General features: G+C 43.2%; 1 protein-coding gene across 14 annotated transcripts in view; it reads right to left on the bottom strand.

The window, feature by feature from the left end:
• Positions 1–18,047, bottom strand: part of nrxn3a (neurexin 3a) — a 157,565-nt gene that overhangs the window by 10,955 nt on the left and 128,563 nt on the right. For all 14 annotated transcript variants that reach the window (XR_011982552.1, XR_011982553.1, XR_011982554.1 and 11 more), the window contains 3 exons: positions 11,507–11,678; positions 6,116–6,205; positions 2,679–2,986 (listed from right to left, as the gene is read on the bottom strand). Coding sequence is in view for 10 of the 14 variants with exons in the window: in XM_023828811.1 (XP_023684579.1) it covers positions 2,679–2,986; positions 6,116–6,205; positions 11,507–11,678 (570 nt within the window). In the remaining 4 variants the exon portion in view is untranslated. The remainder of the gene's footprint in view (positions 1–2,678; positions 2,987–6,115; positions 6,206–11,506; positions 11,679–18,047) is intronic.

Raw genomic sequence — 18,047 nt, 5'->3', positions numbered from 1 at the left:
CTGGACACCATAGCAGTATGAGATGAACTAAGTAGATGTATCAGTCATACTCAAAACAGGGCTTGCTCGAAAGGTGCCATCCAATCTGTAGGAAAAAGAACAAACAAGCAGAATATTCAAAGGGAAACCACAGATGATAGTGTATCATTTGTTGTCACACGTGGTGATTCTGATAGACGTGGAATTCTGGCCAATGCCGAAAATAGAACCGAATGGGGCTGTAGGGCTGTATAGAGATACGTCAATAGTTTATTCAGAGATGATACACAGCACATCACACCATCGTTTACATGACTTCAGTTGTGATCCAGTGGTGATGAATATTTGGCTCCTTGTTGGCACCTGAGGAGTTATGAGCATTCATTTTGCCCCCAGTATGTAAGCCAGCCTAAACTCCAGGGCCAGTGGAGGTCACTTCTATGTTTACTCTCAGAAAACATTCAGACATGGTTACATTTCCCTCTATCATACTGAATTCAGGCAAGGGCTGCAGTGATTATTGGGACATTGTTACTGCTCTTGTTGCCAGTGCAAGCCTTGGTATCCAATAAAGTATGTTTGTTGTGATCTCTCAGAGTTACTCACCTTAGGACTTGTGGCATCAATGATTGAAGTTTGGAGACTTAGGCCAGCACATTGATCTCTGCCTTGTTTTTGCTCATCCTAGACATGAGCCACGTGACATTAAACCTTTAGAAAACAAATCTTCTCTAGCCATCCTCACCAAATCAGCGATATGCATGCAGAGCCCCAGGAACCCACCGCTTGCATGTGTACAAAAAAAAAAACCCGGAGACTCTGCTTCCTTATAGATCATCTCAAGATGGTTAGTTCATGTGCATCTCAACCAATGGACAGTCCTGACCTATTAGGTCATCACTGAGAATGTCTTTTTCACTGTACTCCAGTGACTGTATGGGGATTCCCAGAGAGCATATTCTTTCAGAGTGTTTGTGACATTACAGATATACTTCGACTCCCAGAGGTTGTCTGGTAAAGAGAATGATGATTGGGGTCAAAGCCCAAGCCTTAGATGATGCCAAACATTACCCCCCTTTCTGAATTATTTTTGGGGATGATGAGGTTAGGAGGTTCAAAGACGATTGCCTCCTGACAGGTCTCATAAAGACACATCACATCGACTGTCATGCATCAGAAGGGAGGATACCGTGAATAATCAAATAATCGCCTACTGCCATATATCAAATATTCTGTAACCCATGACAAAGAATGCTAAGGAAGACCATAGAGTACACATTCACAAGCATTTCGCCACAAGGATACTTTACCCTTGGTGGCAGCATGTGTCCCCTGTGCCAAAAGATGGTGCAGATATATATCCACACACACACACACACATACAGGTTTGTAATTATATCTTTGTGGGGACTCTACATTTCTATGGGGAAAATTCTAAACACAACATGACGACCTTAACCCCTACGCAGCCCTAACCTTATCCCTAAGTAAACAAACAAATTATGAGACTTTTGACATTTTTACTTTAAAAAATAAAAAAGAACAATATCAGCAGAATGCTATAAAACCAAGATGAAAAAATAACCAGAAACAAATTAGCAATTGATGTAATTGAAGATCCCAAGATAGAAATAATATTGTACAGCAGATAATCCGCACGGGACGTAGAAAACAGCATGTACTGTACCAGGGGACATTTCTCATGCCATAACCACATTACCCCCATATCAATGACACGCTCGATTCGCCTTCAACATCCTTGTCTTAATATTATAGTCCTCATCTTTCATCATTGAAGGGAAGGTTTCCAATTTGTGCCAAAAGAATACATCCCTGTGACAGGCAGTCTGCCCCCCCCCCTTGGGATGACCTGTGCCACGTGAGAGACAAGTGATATGTCCAAAACCACCTTTCTTCATTGAAGAGCTACAGGCTAGAGGTCCAACCACAGAATAAACAAACCATGCAAACAATGTACAGACAAACTCCTCCCCAAATGTGAGTATCCTCATATGGCACCTCGATAGCCTATGAGACACATGCTCAGCTCCCACCTCCCCCCGGATGCTGCCCTGCCTTTCAGTTTAATGATGTCTTCTCACCAGGAGCCATTCTCCTTATCCTGGCCTCCTAGGAAAACCCCTGAGAGTCACCATCCAACTTCCTCTCCCTTTCAATTATGAGACAGATGACTAAACCCAATGGACTAAGTGACCGTTAAGATAAATCTCAGGTTAGATACGGGCTTGTTATTTCGAGACAATTGAGCCCATTGCTTCTGTAATGTCCTGCCCTCAGGTTTCTGACCATCGTCGAGTTCTGCATAGGCGTGAAGATGCAAGTTTTCTTGCTGTCAGGCAGGTCCCAATGGCCCTTAAACTAGAGACACAACTTCAGTACTGTTACTACTGGGGCATAAAAAACAGTCAATGTGCACAAAACAGTCAATAAGATGACATCCAGCATGTGTCACATGGAGAGCTCAACAAAGCACAAGAATCGAGCGAGTTGGGTGAGCTAAATCTTAAATGAGATCGACGCGCCCTTTGAGCCGGAGGCAAGAGTCTGACCTTAAACAAATGGGAATGCAAATATGTGCTACCTGAGCACTTTAAACGCAGCTCTGTAGCTTTGCCTGGACCTGACCCCCGCAGCTAAGCCACATCAGGGATCTTTAGTGAACTTTGTTCTTTGCGTACCTGGATGGTGGGGGAGGACCTGTGTTTGCGTGTGGTGGTGGTGGACATGGTGGTGGTGGTCTCGATGAAGGTAGTGGACATCTCGTGTGGAATAGAGGTGGTTGTGCCCGAGCCTGGGACCGAGGGCACCTCGCCTACTAGGCGCACGCTGCCATTGGTCCGGATGTTGGGGTTGGCTTCTGCTGCCATGGTCAGCACCTTCAACCCGTTGTAGTAGAGACCAGAGAGTTGACCTTGAAACGGCCTCCCACGGTCGCTTCCTCCTACAGTGATGGTGGCCTGGGTGTTGAAGATTGTTAACTGGCGGCCTGCAGGGAAAAGCAGAGGCAAGTGACAGCTTTGGACAGAGACTTAGACAGTGGTGTGGTCTCTCCCCCATTAAAGATGGCAGGTAAATGGAATATCACTTTATGGTGCGTTCCGAAGCAGCACAGATCAAAAGCGAGAAAAGATAACAGTACCTACAGGTCTGAAAGGAATCATGGTCTTTTGGTTATAGCACAGACCACAGTGCACAGTCCAACACGGAGGTGCTTAAATAACGCATCTCACAAGCTTTCACAAACTGCTTTTTACGGGTCAGGATAGCTTCCCCTGGGAGAACAACTCCTACTGGCATGACGTGAAAATGGTACAAAGATTCATGCATTTAGCATTACTAAGGGCACTTGGCATACATTCAATGTGATATGGATCGTTAACCCTCAATGGGTCCTTGTCAGAAAGTTACGTTCCAGGTCCTTGGGGTTCAAGTTGCACCCCTATCCATTGGCATATATAATTCAATGGTACCAAGCTCAAATTCAATTAACTAAAGTTAAGATACATTTATTAGTTAACTGAATGATGCTTGCACAGCTTACGCAGTGAGATAGTGCAGTTAAAGGGGTTGCGGCAGTGGGGGGGGGCAGCAGAGGGGACTGGTCATATAATGCACATTCCGACTGTATCCTCTTGCAGAATGTGTCGAAGAGCTTCAGCTGTGGAATACCTAGCCATGGTGTTATATCTTTTCTAACAGTTGAAATGTAAACAAAACAAAATGGCTGACTTTTTTTTATATCCGAAAATGTTCTAGAATATAATAACATAAAAAATTATAGTAGCAATTATCACTAATTAACTGAATTTGTCGATCATATCAATCTCATAAATTAACCCTAAAAAGGGTTATGTAATAGCAACTGGACTTTGTTTTTCATAGAAGACGTTTTGCACTCCATCCAGAGTGCTTTCTCAATTCTGACTGACTGGCATAGCAGGTTGATGAACCCTGTGGAATCCTCAAGTTGTTAGCACTAGATGGTCACCTGTGGGTTTTTGTTGTTCCTCCTGGCTTTCATGTGTTTCACTGATACCACCTGAGGCCGAGCGTGAACGACTTTGGAAGCGTCTTGGCAAAGTTGAAAGAACTGCATTGTAGGTGGACCGGGAGGACAACTGCTTCAAATGAACGACCGTCGTTGAACAGAGGAGGTGGCCTAAGACGTCTATCACCTACCTACAATGCAGTTCTTTCAACTTTGCCCAGACTCTTCCACAGTCGTTCACGCTCAGCCTCAGGTGGTATCAGTGAAACACATGAAAGCCAGGAGGAACAACAACAACCCACAGGTGACCATCTAGTGCTAACGACTTGAGGATTCTACAGGGTTCATCAACCTGCTATGCCAACCAGTCAGTCAGAATTGAGAAAGCACTCTGGATGGAGTGCAACACTTCTTCTATGAAAAACAAAGTCCAGTTGCTATTGCATAACCCTTTTTTAGGATAACCATGACCTGGATAACTGAGAATCTCCACAGACATCTGTCATAAATTAAGGTTTTTTTGGGGTGCATTTTGCACCCCCGAAGAAAGTATGCCAGCGATAATTGACGTCAACACTTTTTCTATCATTTTCTGCATGACCGTATGTAAAACTGGTGCACTTACAATGTCCTAGAGGATAACTGCTGTAATTTTAATAACAACATGGTAGTAGCCATAGAAATGGGCAGGGGGTGCAGAACGCACCCCAAGGAACCATTGAGGGTTAAAGGGACTTGATAGTTTGTCACAGCACTTAATGTACTCTTTTAAATCAAGGTACTGTAGCCCCTCTTGCAGACTGAGAGTAGCAGGACTAGGCCTGGGTACTGAACTTCGGTACTTTTGTGATACCAACCGAAATGTTCCAACCCTATCCAGAATCTAATTTTTATTTTTTTTCTCGGTGCCAAATTTCGATACCCAAACAGTGAATCTCAGGGTTTGTGAGCTAATAAGCATGCAGCATACATGTGTAAATATGTAAGATCGCTGGTGATTGGCTGTCTAACACGAGCATGTCTTATAGACTGGAGGAAAACCATATGCTCAGAGACAAACTTGGAAACTGGTTCACGAGTGTATGTTGTCATTTTTATTTGTTGTGTAGTGTAAAAAAAATGCCTAAATAATCAAAAGTTTGGCTCCACCGGGTTCTAGGCTGTGACCATTTAGTCGCATTTCATGACCATTTTCGGAGACAGTGCGACTAAATTTTATGACTAGGTGCACCAATGCGACTTGCAAATATGCCCCTCATTTATGCCCAAATATGCCCCCCATATAGTAGCTGCCCACATCGTCGTATGTCACGTGAAACACCTGGAGAGAGTGAGAATTGGTGTGTATGTGAATACATGTGTGTGAGCAAGATTATCCGATTGCAGGTCCTCGTAGTCACTGCTGTGGGGGCGCTTACAGGCATCAATTTGCTGATTGCTTGACCAGAAGCACCGGTGCCAACATGGAAGTTATGCGGAAGTACCGAAAAAAAGACAGAGTGGATGGTATTATTTTTGTACCTCAATGAGATTGAATACCTTTTTCCTGCGTCTCCAGCCGGTGCCGGCAGTGAAACATGCCAGCGCTTATTAGCGGGATAACGTTACATTGTTTTTCTATTCTGTGGAAAATGAAATATTATCTGCTGGCCAGATTTATTTATGAATTATAGACATGTCACGGGTTGTATAAGCAAAATCAGGGCTCTCATGTCTCACACATTGACCATGAGACACACGCATTTCAACCAGTTCACACGCTCACAGAAGTAAGGAATATCGCTTACCAAGGTGTCCCGTTACATAGAATTAATGGACGAGATGCAGGCATATGGAGTGGAGTTTTCTGCTGAGTTCATAGCTGTCCTGATCGAGTTATACAGTTAAAAGCCACCTACTAGCCTATACATGTTCCTATACAAAGAATGGTCGTGTCTTTAAAGTCCCTTCTACCAAGTTTAAGGATCAATGTGTCATGCGTTCTGAGTGTGATAAGGAATGACAGTCACAATACCAGTCAAAGCAGAAACACATTCATTTATACGTAAAGGAACATTTTTTTTTGCATACATACACCTTAGTCAAAAGCAACAGAAAGAATAGAACGGCTCTGAAATGGAAGGTTACCTTTGTCCTGTAGCCATTCTTCAACCGGCCGGGTATATTTGAATGGGATTTTCTTATTAGCCATCTGAAGACGCTCAATATCACTGTTACCTTTAAAAACAGTTTGAAAAAGTTAATATCAACAAATTTTAGGTCAAAGTTTAACAGATGCTGAACCATGTTTTAGTTCAGGTTAGAACCATATATAAGACCACTGACATCTGAACATTACCACAGCACATTTCCAGAAGATCTTAATGTACTGAGCTCAGACAGCAATTTACATAATGAACTATCTTAGCAGTCATACTAATACTTCCACATTGCTGTTTCACAGACAGAACTAGATGCTGTTTGAATGACAACAGCATATTCCCCAGATGGACCCGTCACCCCCCCAATCTAATCCATACCCCTCCCACGCCCCTCCCCAGCCTCTACAATCTATAGCCCCCTACACACTCTCCCCACCTCTCCAAAAAAAAAAAAACAATATTAAAAGTTCAACTTTGTGTGGCTTGTTTCAGTGTAAGGTTCACCAGGTCTGTGTCTGTCCTTTCATGTGCCACCACTGCAACAATTGTGGTACATTTTGTCTCCAAATGAAATCAGTTCCTATACAAATTTCCTGTTGAGAAAAATATGACAAATACTTTTAGAGTTGATGTGCCAATGAGATCAAGTCTCTGAGGCTGTGCTTTCTTTACTACCACTGTGAGGCGCTGCTTCAGGTTTTGTGACTAGAAATTTGACTAGATCCAGATCTTCACCCATACAATGTGTCTGCAACGTATGAAAAAGGTCTGTTAAATACTTTTGCTAACAAGATGTGTCTGTGGTAGCTATGGTGGACTGGTCCTAAACCTATATGTGTTTGCTGTCTGGAGAATACAGCCAGGTCAGATGAAAGGTGCAGATTTTACTTGATTTCCAAAGGGACATATGCTGACGTGACGTGGGAATGCTGAAACCTGCTAGGAGAGCGACCTAGGGGCTGGGCCGGTGTCTGGGGGATCTCGTGTGCAGGAGGTTTATGCGCTGTCGGGTTACGCCATTTTCAAACCACTGACAGTCTGAGTTGGCAGAAAAGAGCAAGCCGTGACTTCAGGCTACAATCACCTATGTTTCTCCATAGTAAGAAGCAGACTGACACGTGGATGCCGTCTTCATCACACCTGGTATTACAATGTTATCTTCATGCGAGCTGTCGCTTATGCAGGGAGATACAATCAATACGTACGACAGATGTTTTGCTGCTGAGGGATGGATCTTGTGTGGTCGTTTGGAGGCAAATTCTGAAGTGCAGACATATAGCAGGTCTATAAACAAAGCTGCCTGCTTTTCATGCAGTTTACATATGTCTGCATATTCAAGGCTGCACTTTTGGTGACATATTTCTGGTTTGATTGCTATGAAATGGTGGGGGTCCACCGGCCATATAGCTTTTGCTCCACACACTTGATATAGTTTGTACTTCCCAAATAGTGATGGTTGGCACTGAGCCATTTATTTCCGTGATGAACGTCATTCTTTCGATTACCGTTAATCATCTGAGAGTGATGCGGTTTGATTACCGCCTCCCATATAAACAGACACCTCTGTTTTATTACCCTTTTCCATATACACACTCCCAATTTACTGACTATCCCTCATTTAGATGGACACATCCGCCTGGATCAGCAGTCCCTGTCTAAACAGAGACATCTGCTTGGCATGCAAATCGTACCATCTGACGGGCAGGGCTGCCCAGAGCCCTTGCAGAGACCCGATCATGAAAAACACTCTGCTATTCATGACTTGTGCTGCCACAAAGCCAGTCTAAAAGTATATATTCTCAGCTTTGTACAGGATGAGGAGGCCTTATTTGGGAGAGACCAAAAAAATCAAACTATACACAGCCATGTTGCACCCCAGACCACTGCATAATAGAGGAACCCGGCAACAGATCCGGGGAGACTTCAGCGTCTCTGAAGCTCCTGATATTGGGCCCCATCACTCACAGCAGGCTGGTTACCTTAGTGACACTCCGCTGGGAATAACGGCAGACGCATCTCAGTGCTTGTAAGTGCCGGCTGCCGCAAACTTGAGCGGGCAGACAGCATCTCTGTGCTATGCCAAGCGGGGAGATGTTTGTGCATTATCAAATTATTTAAATACCAGGGAAATAGCTGAGAAATCTTGAGTATGTGATTCCACATGGTATGTGATTTTCTTTCATTTCCATGAGGTGCCAGTCTAGAGATTGTCTCTAATTTATGTGTGGCGTTCAAGGGACGTTGTGTCTACAGGATGGTTCAACATTTCCATGCAAACAAGGTATTCCCAGGATTGTCCAAAGACATTTCAAAATTCCCCAAGCTTCTTCATAAAATACAAGGTGGGGAAAAACAAAGGCAGGGTGAGGTACAGAGTCTGGGGCAAAGAGACGAATAAATCCAAAGAGAGCAGACGCTCAGCATGATGCACACGTGTATCTCCTTCAAATGACCGTAAGCGTCTTTTAGGGCTCTGACTGATCAAAGCCCTCAGCTGCACTGATGGGGCTGAAGATTATGGACTTCACACAATCAAGATGAGCCTGACGTGTGCTATAAACAGGGAACATCACTTATATCCATCAAACATGACATGTGGATGGTCACATCTCCTCTGCCAGTGTTGCTAGGGTTTGAGATCTTTTACAAAGTCCAAGTCAAACAATACAAAGCTACAGTGGGCTCCGGTCAGTTTTCCGCCTGTGGTCCACATTGGTGTTTTTGCCCGCACCCCCATTTCAGAGGCATTTTTAGAATCTTCTTCCCGTACTGCCTTCACAAAGAAGGGGAACATCTGTACGCTCTGAGTTCCCATGTGATTTCGGAGTGAACTTGGCTGATTGCACACTGACTGACTCCGGGATTCATTTGCACTTCATTTGAAAGCCTGAGCTACTGTTAATTGGAAACTGGCAATTATGCCAACTGCCATTTTTCAACGACACTCAATTATGCCACACATTTAACAGGTATCTTGGCAAGGATGGCTCCCATTTCCCCTCCAGCTGTTATGCCTCATGTCAAACGCTTAAACAGGATGCCAGGAGCGGCACCGTACTCCTACAGGGGGAGAGATGATTTTTCTTCATCTTGGCTGTGGCACAAGGAGGATAAACCCAATGGGTCAGAGTGCATCTTTAGTGAACTCAACTGCATTGGGGGGGAACAGCATTAAATGATGATGACAATCTTCTTGACGTATGTATCAGATAAATTCACTATCCTGCGTAATTCGTAAATCAGATAAATTCACTATCCTGCGTGAATCCTGCTCTCACAATTTAAATGTATATATTTCACAAGCTCCCGTATCTACTAATTTCCAAAAATCCACCTGCAAGGATCATGGAAATAGAATACAAATTCATTGCTATTCTTGTATGACAGGCTGTATATTAAAACAGTTGATGCTGCATTATTGCAAGGGAAACGGGCTGGGTCAGCATACAAGGCTTGCATGCTGAAAGCCGCAGTGCTCCGCCGAGCCACCGAGTCACAGACACCTAAAGAGTTGAGAATCAAATGTCTCCCAGTAGGCCGGGCTGGCGGGGGAACGCTGATATGGACATGCTAACGAACCAGAAACGGGACGCAGATGTTTGACGCTGCTAAAACCATGCTGTAGACGTGGTGTGTCGAGGGACATCGCTGTGCCTCCTTTACCAATCTCCTCCCCAAGGTCAGTAGATTGGTTTGCATGATGCTTTGAGAGGTCAAACAAGGCTTCCATCAAGTCACATACTCTGCTGGATGGTCTCATTCCACTGATTATAAATAACTGGTTATGTACCTGTTAGCAGCCCCTGTAGCACTAAAAGACAAGAGAACTCGGAGAACTTTCCCCATGCCTCTAACAGAGGGTCAAGGTAGTGTCATCTGAAGGACCAGGCGGCGCTTCCAGTGCTTCTGGAGAGACACTTTAGGAAGGAGTGTTGCATCCATGCTTGTTTTTGGCTCCTCTTAGGCAGCAGCAGTTCCTGACTCACGCACTTCCTGATTCATACACTTTCAGAAGCATCAAAGTGGCACTATTCACCGTGAAACCTCACAAACTGTTCGATCTCACTGATTGACCCTAAAAGACATGCACCTTCTTTTTAGAGATAAACACGTAATCATCAAACACACATATGCACAGCTGAACTGCATGGTGTTTACGTTACACCATATGCCATCCCTGAGGTTTCAGGCATTTCTCCATGGCCCACAGGCTTCCATAACTTTGCAGTGACACGTGAGACTGCAGTACAGCTGGTGACTGATGTGCAAGCAGCCTGATAGGCAGCACGTGAAACAGCCCTGACATATGTGAATAACCACGAGCTCCGGTTTAAAGTCAGGTTACTGTGTCTACAGTTACGCTTCTATAACCAAAGTATTAGAATTTACTCTCTGCAAAATGTTATGTTAGAAACAGGGTCACATTCAAGGCCTTCAGGAACAGTCAGGGAAGTTTCATACGAGGTGCTGATCACAGGGGCCCATTTTCAATGTCTTCATCTACATTCTGTACCTCCCTTCATGTCAGAGACCATGAAACAAGGGCTGGTTATTGACCAAAAACAGACTCCTCACAGTATAAATAAGCACATTAAGTGAGGAGATCAGACCCCTGAATTCCAATTCATATTTCAATTTTACGTGTGCCGTTACGATCTGCACAGAGTGCAAGTGATGTAAATTTCATCCTGATGGGTGTCCACACAGATTGTTTGCATGCAGCCCAGATTTTGGGTCTAGCAGGCTTTTCGTGTGTCAGTGAGTGTCGACTTTGCATGCGCAAGGAAATAGACAGTGCATGACAAGGTGGTTCCAGTAGGTGGCCGTACTGACTTTCACAGAGCAGAGTTCAACAAAGAAAGAGTAGAAGAAGAGTTCTTGTATTATGGACACCTTCGGTGATCAGCAGTGTCAGAAGGTACGGAGGTACCTGTATATATATAACATCATTGAAAGAGCAAAAAGACCAAAGCTTCATTCAGCCCAATAAGACAACATCTGCCTTCTGCTGGTCCGGTGGAATATCATCAGTATTCTCATGCACCAGCTGCAATTGTCTCAGGCACGGATAAATACACACAAAAGTCCCCGATGGACTAGGGTTAAGGACCCAGCACGTTGATGAGGAGAGTCATTGCTCAGCCAGAATCAGCCATAACAGCCAAACCTCATCGGCCTGTATGAGCGATCCGGAAATTAGAAAGAAAGCTTCTTCTGCTAATTGCTGCCTATGGTCATTTCTTGATTGAAACAGAGTGGTGAGATTAAACTTTTCAGATGGGCATTTGTTTCAGTTCTGATAGTGGATTAGCAGCACATATTGTGCAGCAGGCCAGACATGACATTTTGCTGAGATGGCCAGCATGTGACGGCTTACCTGTCGGGAAGTGCTCATTGATGGCCCAGTTGTCCACCTGCAAAGTGGCGTTTCCCCCGTTCCTGGTGAAGCGCACCACGTGGTACTTTCCATCATTCACTGGGACGCCAGTTTCCTTCACACTGATGTCGATGATCCCAATGTTGAAGGTGACACCAATTTTGCCTTGCTCCTGAGAAAGCAGAAACAGGTTAACTTTCAGCTCTACTGCCTGGATTTCAAGGTCATGACACTTCTGACCCTCACCTTCGTTTCCCCTAGAGGACCCTCATGTGCTCCCCTGAGACCTGTGACAAACTCGTTTGCTTAATTAAAATTACTCATCACTTATCACTTGCCTTTTGTAGCAAATAACTTGGCTCATTGATCTAAATGAGGCAGAAAATGCAAGCCTGATCAATGGCACTAAAGAAAACAGCAGCGATAAGGAAAATTAATGGTCGGCCCCCACATATTCACAGAGAACGCAAAAGACATAGCCAATCAAAAATGTTCATTTAGGAAATTTTCATTTCGTTTATTTCACAATCAACCACTTGGCTGTGGATTCGACCTTCCAAAAAGTACACTGCTTAGAAACACCCCTCACTTACCACACAAGGCAGGGAGGTAACTGGTAATTTATCATGAGGTCAAATTTAACGCAGCAAGAGGACCAGATGTTATGTAAAATGATACGCTGTGATACAGACTGGGTGTTCCCCACAGCTAATGCAGCTCAACCAAGGTTAAACTCCATTATGTTTCAAAATTTTCCATTGACTTGGTTGTGTTTCAGACTCCTTTATACAACCCTGCATGGAAGATTATGTCTCAAAAGAGAAATATTACACAAAAAAAAACCATGCGCTGAAATAAAATGGATTGGACACCTGTTAAAAATCAAGAACATCTGTGCAGTATGACTTTTAAATATTCTCAGTCACAAAAGACAGACATCATTGTCATTCACTGCATTCAGTTTGGACTGGGTACTGAGGTTGTGTTTGTAGAAGACAGAAGCACACAAAATGATGGAACCTCATCATTATTCTTCCAGCAGTCTAGGTCTTGAGAAAGGTTTCCAACAAAGCATTGCTTCTTCGCTCATGTTAAGTGGTATGGAGGTGTCTGTGGAGTGATAAAACAGTGTATCCCATCGGGATGTGAATCAGTGAGTCAGTGGCACCAGAAAGGATGTGTTCACAGAGAATTTTATGGATTTCTTTTTTCATAAAAGGCTGGTAACTCAGACTGCCCTCTTAAAATCTGTGCTTCCTTTCAAGTGTACTTGGACTTGTCTGTGATGGCTGGCCTGGAGATTTTGTTATGTCCCACCTTCCTTCCTGCCATCCAGCCATTCGGACACCACCTGGCTAATGGCCCCCTTGTTGCACATCGCGTCCTTGTCTGCAGCCACGGGCACTAGTGGGTCGTAAATGTGCCCCATGAAAGTTACACATCACCATGTTGCAAATCTTTCAGCGCAGATGTGGGCAAGTCACTGGTCTCAAGTTCATTTGGAAGACTTGCCACAGAAACAGACCAACGTTGCTTATGCCCGTTAGACGTTGACAGCCTGTAAATGAGGCCCATTTCTGAGGACTGAGGCCCATTTCTGAGGACTGAGGCCTCTTTCTGAGGACTGAGACCCATTTCTGAGGACTGAGGCCTCTTTCTGAGGACTGCCAGGAGGCAGGCTGACTATGTCATTATGCTTAGCAAACCATTCATATAATAAATTCAAACATGCTACTTACACTGCTGTGATACATCAGAGTCAACAAAAGGCCTAAGTTGGAAGGTGTGAAGAAAAAACTAAACAAATCACAAGGCACTTTATATAAATTTTATAAATCTGATGCCTTTACAATAACACAGATGAATGAAAACTTTCAGCAGAAAAAAGCATCATATCTAATACACTGGGTACACAGCCAATTTTGACTGCACCTTACACGATTTGAGACATTTCACTCCAATGGTACAAACAGAAACAGTTTGTTAATTGATTTTTGGTGAACAGAATGGATATGGAAATATTAGTAAATTTCTAAAATGTAAATCACAGCATTGAGCTTTTATTGAAATATCTGTAGAATATGTCAAGTGAGATGTGAGCAGAATGACCAACTGAAGGCCTTTATGAGAGCCAGCAGGCCAGGCCCTGGTAAGCATGCTGATTAACTCTGGCATTTGTTACACTGAGAATAAGATAGTGCTTTCTGCTTAATTTTAGGTAGCTGAGTTGCCTTAAATAGTCAGTCCACTGTCCAGAAGGGCCAGTGAAAGTTAACCTCTGATCCATACTCAGGAGCTCTGACTCCAGATGAGTGTCAGCAGCTAAACTGCAATGACTTTAATGAGTCATTTCCTACTTTAATGAGTCATTTCCCACTGGGATCAGTTGTGGCTTCAAAAGTCATGAAAACCAGAGATAGGGACTCGAGTTTGTAACTTGGATTCGAGTCGCACTTAAGTCAGGCACACAATGACTTGAGACTTAACTTGAAACTCATTCTCAAAAGACTTGAGACTCGAGATTTGGGACTCATGAACAATAGCTTAAAATTTTATTTTTTTTTGGTTATTTATATTCCAAAAAGTACTGGGTGACTAGCAAACGCAGTAGTCAGTATTTTTGCATGCAGTTTTTAAGTATTGCATTTCTAGAGAGTGCTCGAACAATGATGTGCTTTTCCCCCATTATTTGATCTCCCCCAGTTAGAATTACTTAGAAAATAGCTGAAATAAATTAAAAACATTAGAAGTTTTTGCAATATTTACCCAATTTACTTGTTTTGTGGATAAAGAACAATAATGGATTTTGATCACTGTACCCTTATGAAGGTACAAACATTGGTGTCAGCATATTTTCAGAGGTAGGGGGCTTTGCTATGTAACCCCTGCATCCAGGGTTTCATACTTCTGCGGTTTACTATGGTCCAAAAAAAGTTTAAGAATTCCAGAAACTAGGGGTGCACCTAGTTGCACCGATCGATCGGCCTCGATCACGTTAATTTGAGGGGATCAGAAATCGACCATATTCCCATGAGATCCACCGATCTTAGTTATATGCTTTTAAATCAGCCTTTACTCCCATTCCCGAGAGAGGTGCAGTGCAGGCTGCCTCCCTCCCTATTTTTTGGACAAGTGTGTCATAACAGCTATATATATATATATATTTTTTTACAAAATTAGAGAAATTAAAGTCTGGAAGAAAAAATATGATTTTGTAGTTCAAACAGCAATGCTCATTTATATGTTCGTTTATATTTGAGGACACTACCTCATGTTTTGTGAGTATTCATATCAATTTACTCAATAAAAATGGAAACATTGAAGTAACTGTCTTTTAGTTATGAAAGAAACAAGATCGGCAAAAAAAAATCGAGATCGGCAGGTAAGGTTGCCTAAGGATCGGTGATCGTTGATCGGCCAGAAAACTGCAATCGGTGCACCCCTACCAGAAACAGTTCATAAGTTTCGAAATGCCACAATAGGTTAACATATTTTTAAACAAATACATTTTTCTGATTACAGGCCATGTACAGGTACGTGATACAGTATATTTCACTGAAACGCTTTTTCATAGGTCTTGGAATGCATCACCCGCACATATGGGGGACTACTCTACACAGCCTTCAAGAAACATGATACAATGTTAAATATTTTGCATGTTATTTTGTTTGGGAAATGGTTATAAATGGGTATTAACTTTTATATTTTTATGATGCTATTTGTTGTCGCATGCTGCAAAGACTTGACTTGGGTTTGTGACCAAAGGCTTGAGACTTGAGTTGGACTTGAAAAAAATCACTTGTGAGCATCTCTGATAAAAACACTGACCAAGATCTTCAATGTTAAATACAGCTATGTGGTCATGTTGTTTACATAGAGTAAACTCTGAGGTTATGTTTGCAGATGTCTAAGCAGTCATATTTTAAAAAATGATGAACAGGTAGACAGAATTTATGTCAAACACTGTCATGTGATATTTCCAACATCACATGACACTTGCTGTTAGATATCAGTTAGACAAGTATAGTCAGCCACAATACAAACGATGAAGCAGTGTGTAATATCTTTTCATTTACAGGGCTCTTGGGGAGAAAAAAAAAGCACATCAGCAGCTTTTAAAAGACCAAAATACTCACGTAAAAACAGCAAATCACCACTGACAGGATTTTGTCCAGATGGAGGAATCCCACCTCCTAAACTGTGATTAGGCTTTTTACAAGCTGTGGCCAGCAATTCTTTTGACTCCAAATCAAATACAGAACTGCCAATGGACCAGGACCAACTGCATCATTAAGAAGATGCCTCCTCTTATCCAAGCAGACAGACAGCAGGGCAATAGATGGCTTTTAATTTTATATACTTTTATTTATTAGTTGTTCCATTTCAACGGTCAGTCACCTGGATACAACAGCTGCCCATCTTCAGGGACCAGCAGTCTCAGTCAAATCAGTGGCCCCATTTTTTTCCAGCATGGCATCATTCTGAAATAGTTCTCTGTTTGGATCATAAGATTCTAACACCAATTTACGGGAGGATAAAACAACACGAGGATAATGCATGGAGCCTCCTGTGTGATAAAGGAGGACTGTTATCTGTGGTTCACTGGAGGAAAGGCTAAACACAGTCTGGAGTTCAGAAAACAGAGGCACAGAGCTCCACCTGGGACTGCACAAATTAAACTGAAACAATTTGTTCATCAAATGGAATCTTCTCTGCAGATATTTCATTTAATGTGCCGGTGAATACAAGCAAAGTAATTAAGGGAATAAAATAGCGACCATTCCGCTATTCATTTGGACGAGATTGAGGCTTGAATATTAAACACACTACCCCTCCCCAACATTCATAAGAAGTGCCAGATCTACTGTGCAGTGAGGGCGTGACTGGTGATTAGAGACAGGTAAGATATGAAGGCACCAAACATCTGCAGCCTCTGGGAAATCTGACTCTAAGGTGGACCAAACCACGGAGAGACATGGGACACCTGCCTGGCAAAAGTCCCTCCCGTCAGTCTCCCATTGTCACACTGTTCACACTTGCGGTGCCAAGAGCAGCATCCCAAAAGGCAGGGTCATCCTGTCATCTCTGTTCCCTCAGTTCATGAAAGCACCAATGTATTTACTGAACTCTGTATCTCCATACACTTTATATCATATGACTTAGGACAGTGAAACGTCAGGGTGGACTTTTTGAAGTGGAACGGCATCCTGCTGCAGCAAGTGTCTCTGAGGAGCAGAGGACTTGCCACATAAACAAATTCTTCACAGTGTAAATTCAGCTCATTTCCTTACAAGTATTCATTTTAATCGACGGACGGCATGTTACCTTTCCGTTACTCATACTGAGCTCAGTTTCATTGAGTACCTTCTGTAATTCTACACATAGCATTGTTACATGTCGTGACATTATGCTTGAACAGGCCGAAGCTGGATGACAAGGCTACTCACTCTCGGCAGAGTGAACACGCCCAAACCTAATACCCAACTCTGTCTGCAGCTGTAGCCCATTTGCAATTCGTGACCTGATGCCAGATTCAGAAACCTGTTTCTCCTCAAAACAGCTGTCTCTCCCCTTTATCCCACCCCTCATGTTCACTCCCAACCCATCAGGCGCCCGTGTTAAATGCCCCTCCTGGACCCAGTGTAACTCAGTATACCCCTAAGAGGGTGTGAAGGGACAGTCAATGTTTTAAATGCTTTAGAGGAAGAGGAGCAGAGACGCATCCTTCTTCAAACTGGGCATTAATGTGGAAAGAGCATATGGCCCCAGATCCATTCTGACGCGCCACGTCCAAACATGCTGCTCAATGGCACTCCGCTTTGAAGAAGTTTGAGGACAACGCTGACATTCTCTCTCAGCAGATCCACAGAGGGGGATTCGTGTGGGTCACCTCAGTGCAGGCGATGCTCCCAGTGAAACATCTTAAGGTTGTCCCTGGCACAGCACCCAGCAGCTTCAGATGAAGGGAAAACAACTGTTTCTGAGCAGAGGCTTATGGGGATTTCAAAGGGATGGAACTGGTTCAGAGCCATCAGGGCAGATCAGCTGCCCGAGGCAAACAGCCTCCAGTCTCAAGAGGGGTCCAGCAGCTTCATCTCTCTCACAGGCCCAGGGATGGGAGCACAACAAAAAACTACCAAAAAAAAATTAAATATGTTCGATTATATGAAAGAATAAAAAATGACCCTCACACAACACAGATTAAACAAAGAAAGCAGACAAGGAAGATTACGGGGTCACACAAGAAGCGAGCATGACTGTTATCTTCACAAGCGCAGATTAAACCATCAATAGCTTTTATACTGAACAGTCTACTCTCTGTAGTTTTGTAGGTATTTAATATATATTCCTCATTGACTACTGTTTTTATTAAAAGATGTTCTACACTAGTCATCATCCTGCATTCAGTCTACACCTTTCAGCTCTTGAGAGTATAATTAGGAGGCATGTTTACAAACCCATCTAGTGCAACCAACTTATTAAGGAAATAGTGTCTTTCTGCTCCAGCTGTTCACAGCAGCCGATCTGTAATCCATCTCTG

The sequence above is a fragment of the Paramormyrops kingsleyae genome, chromosome 14 (genome assembly GCF_048594095.1).
Source record: "Paramormyrops kingsleyae isolate MSU_618 chromosome 14, PKINGS_0.4, whole genome shotgun sequence".
NCBI lineage: Eukaryota > Metazoa > Chordata > Actinopteri > Osteoglossiformes > Mormyridae > Paramormyrops > Paramormyrops kingsleyae.
Note: the sequence above shows the minus strand (reverse complement) of the source record. Positions and strands in the feature narration are given on the sequence as shown.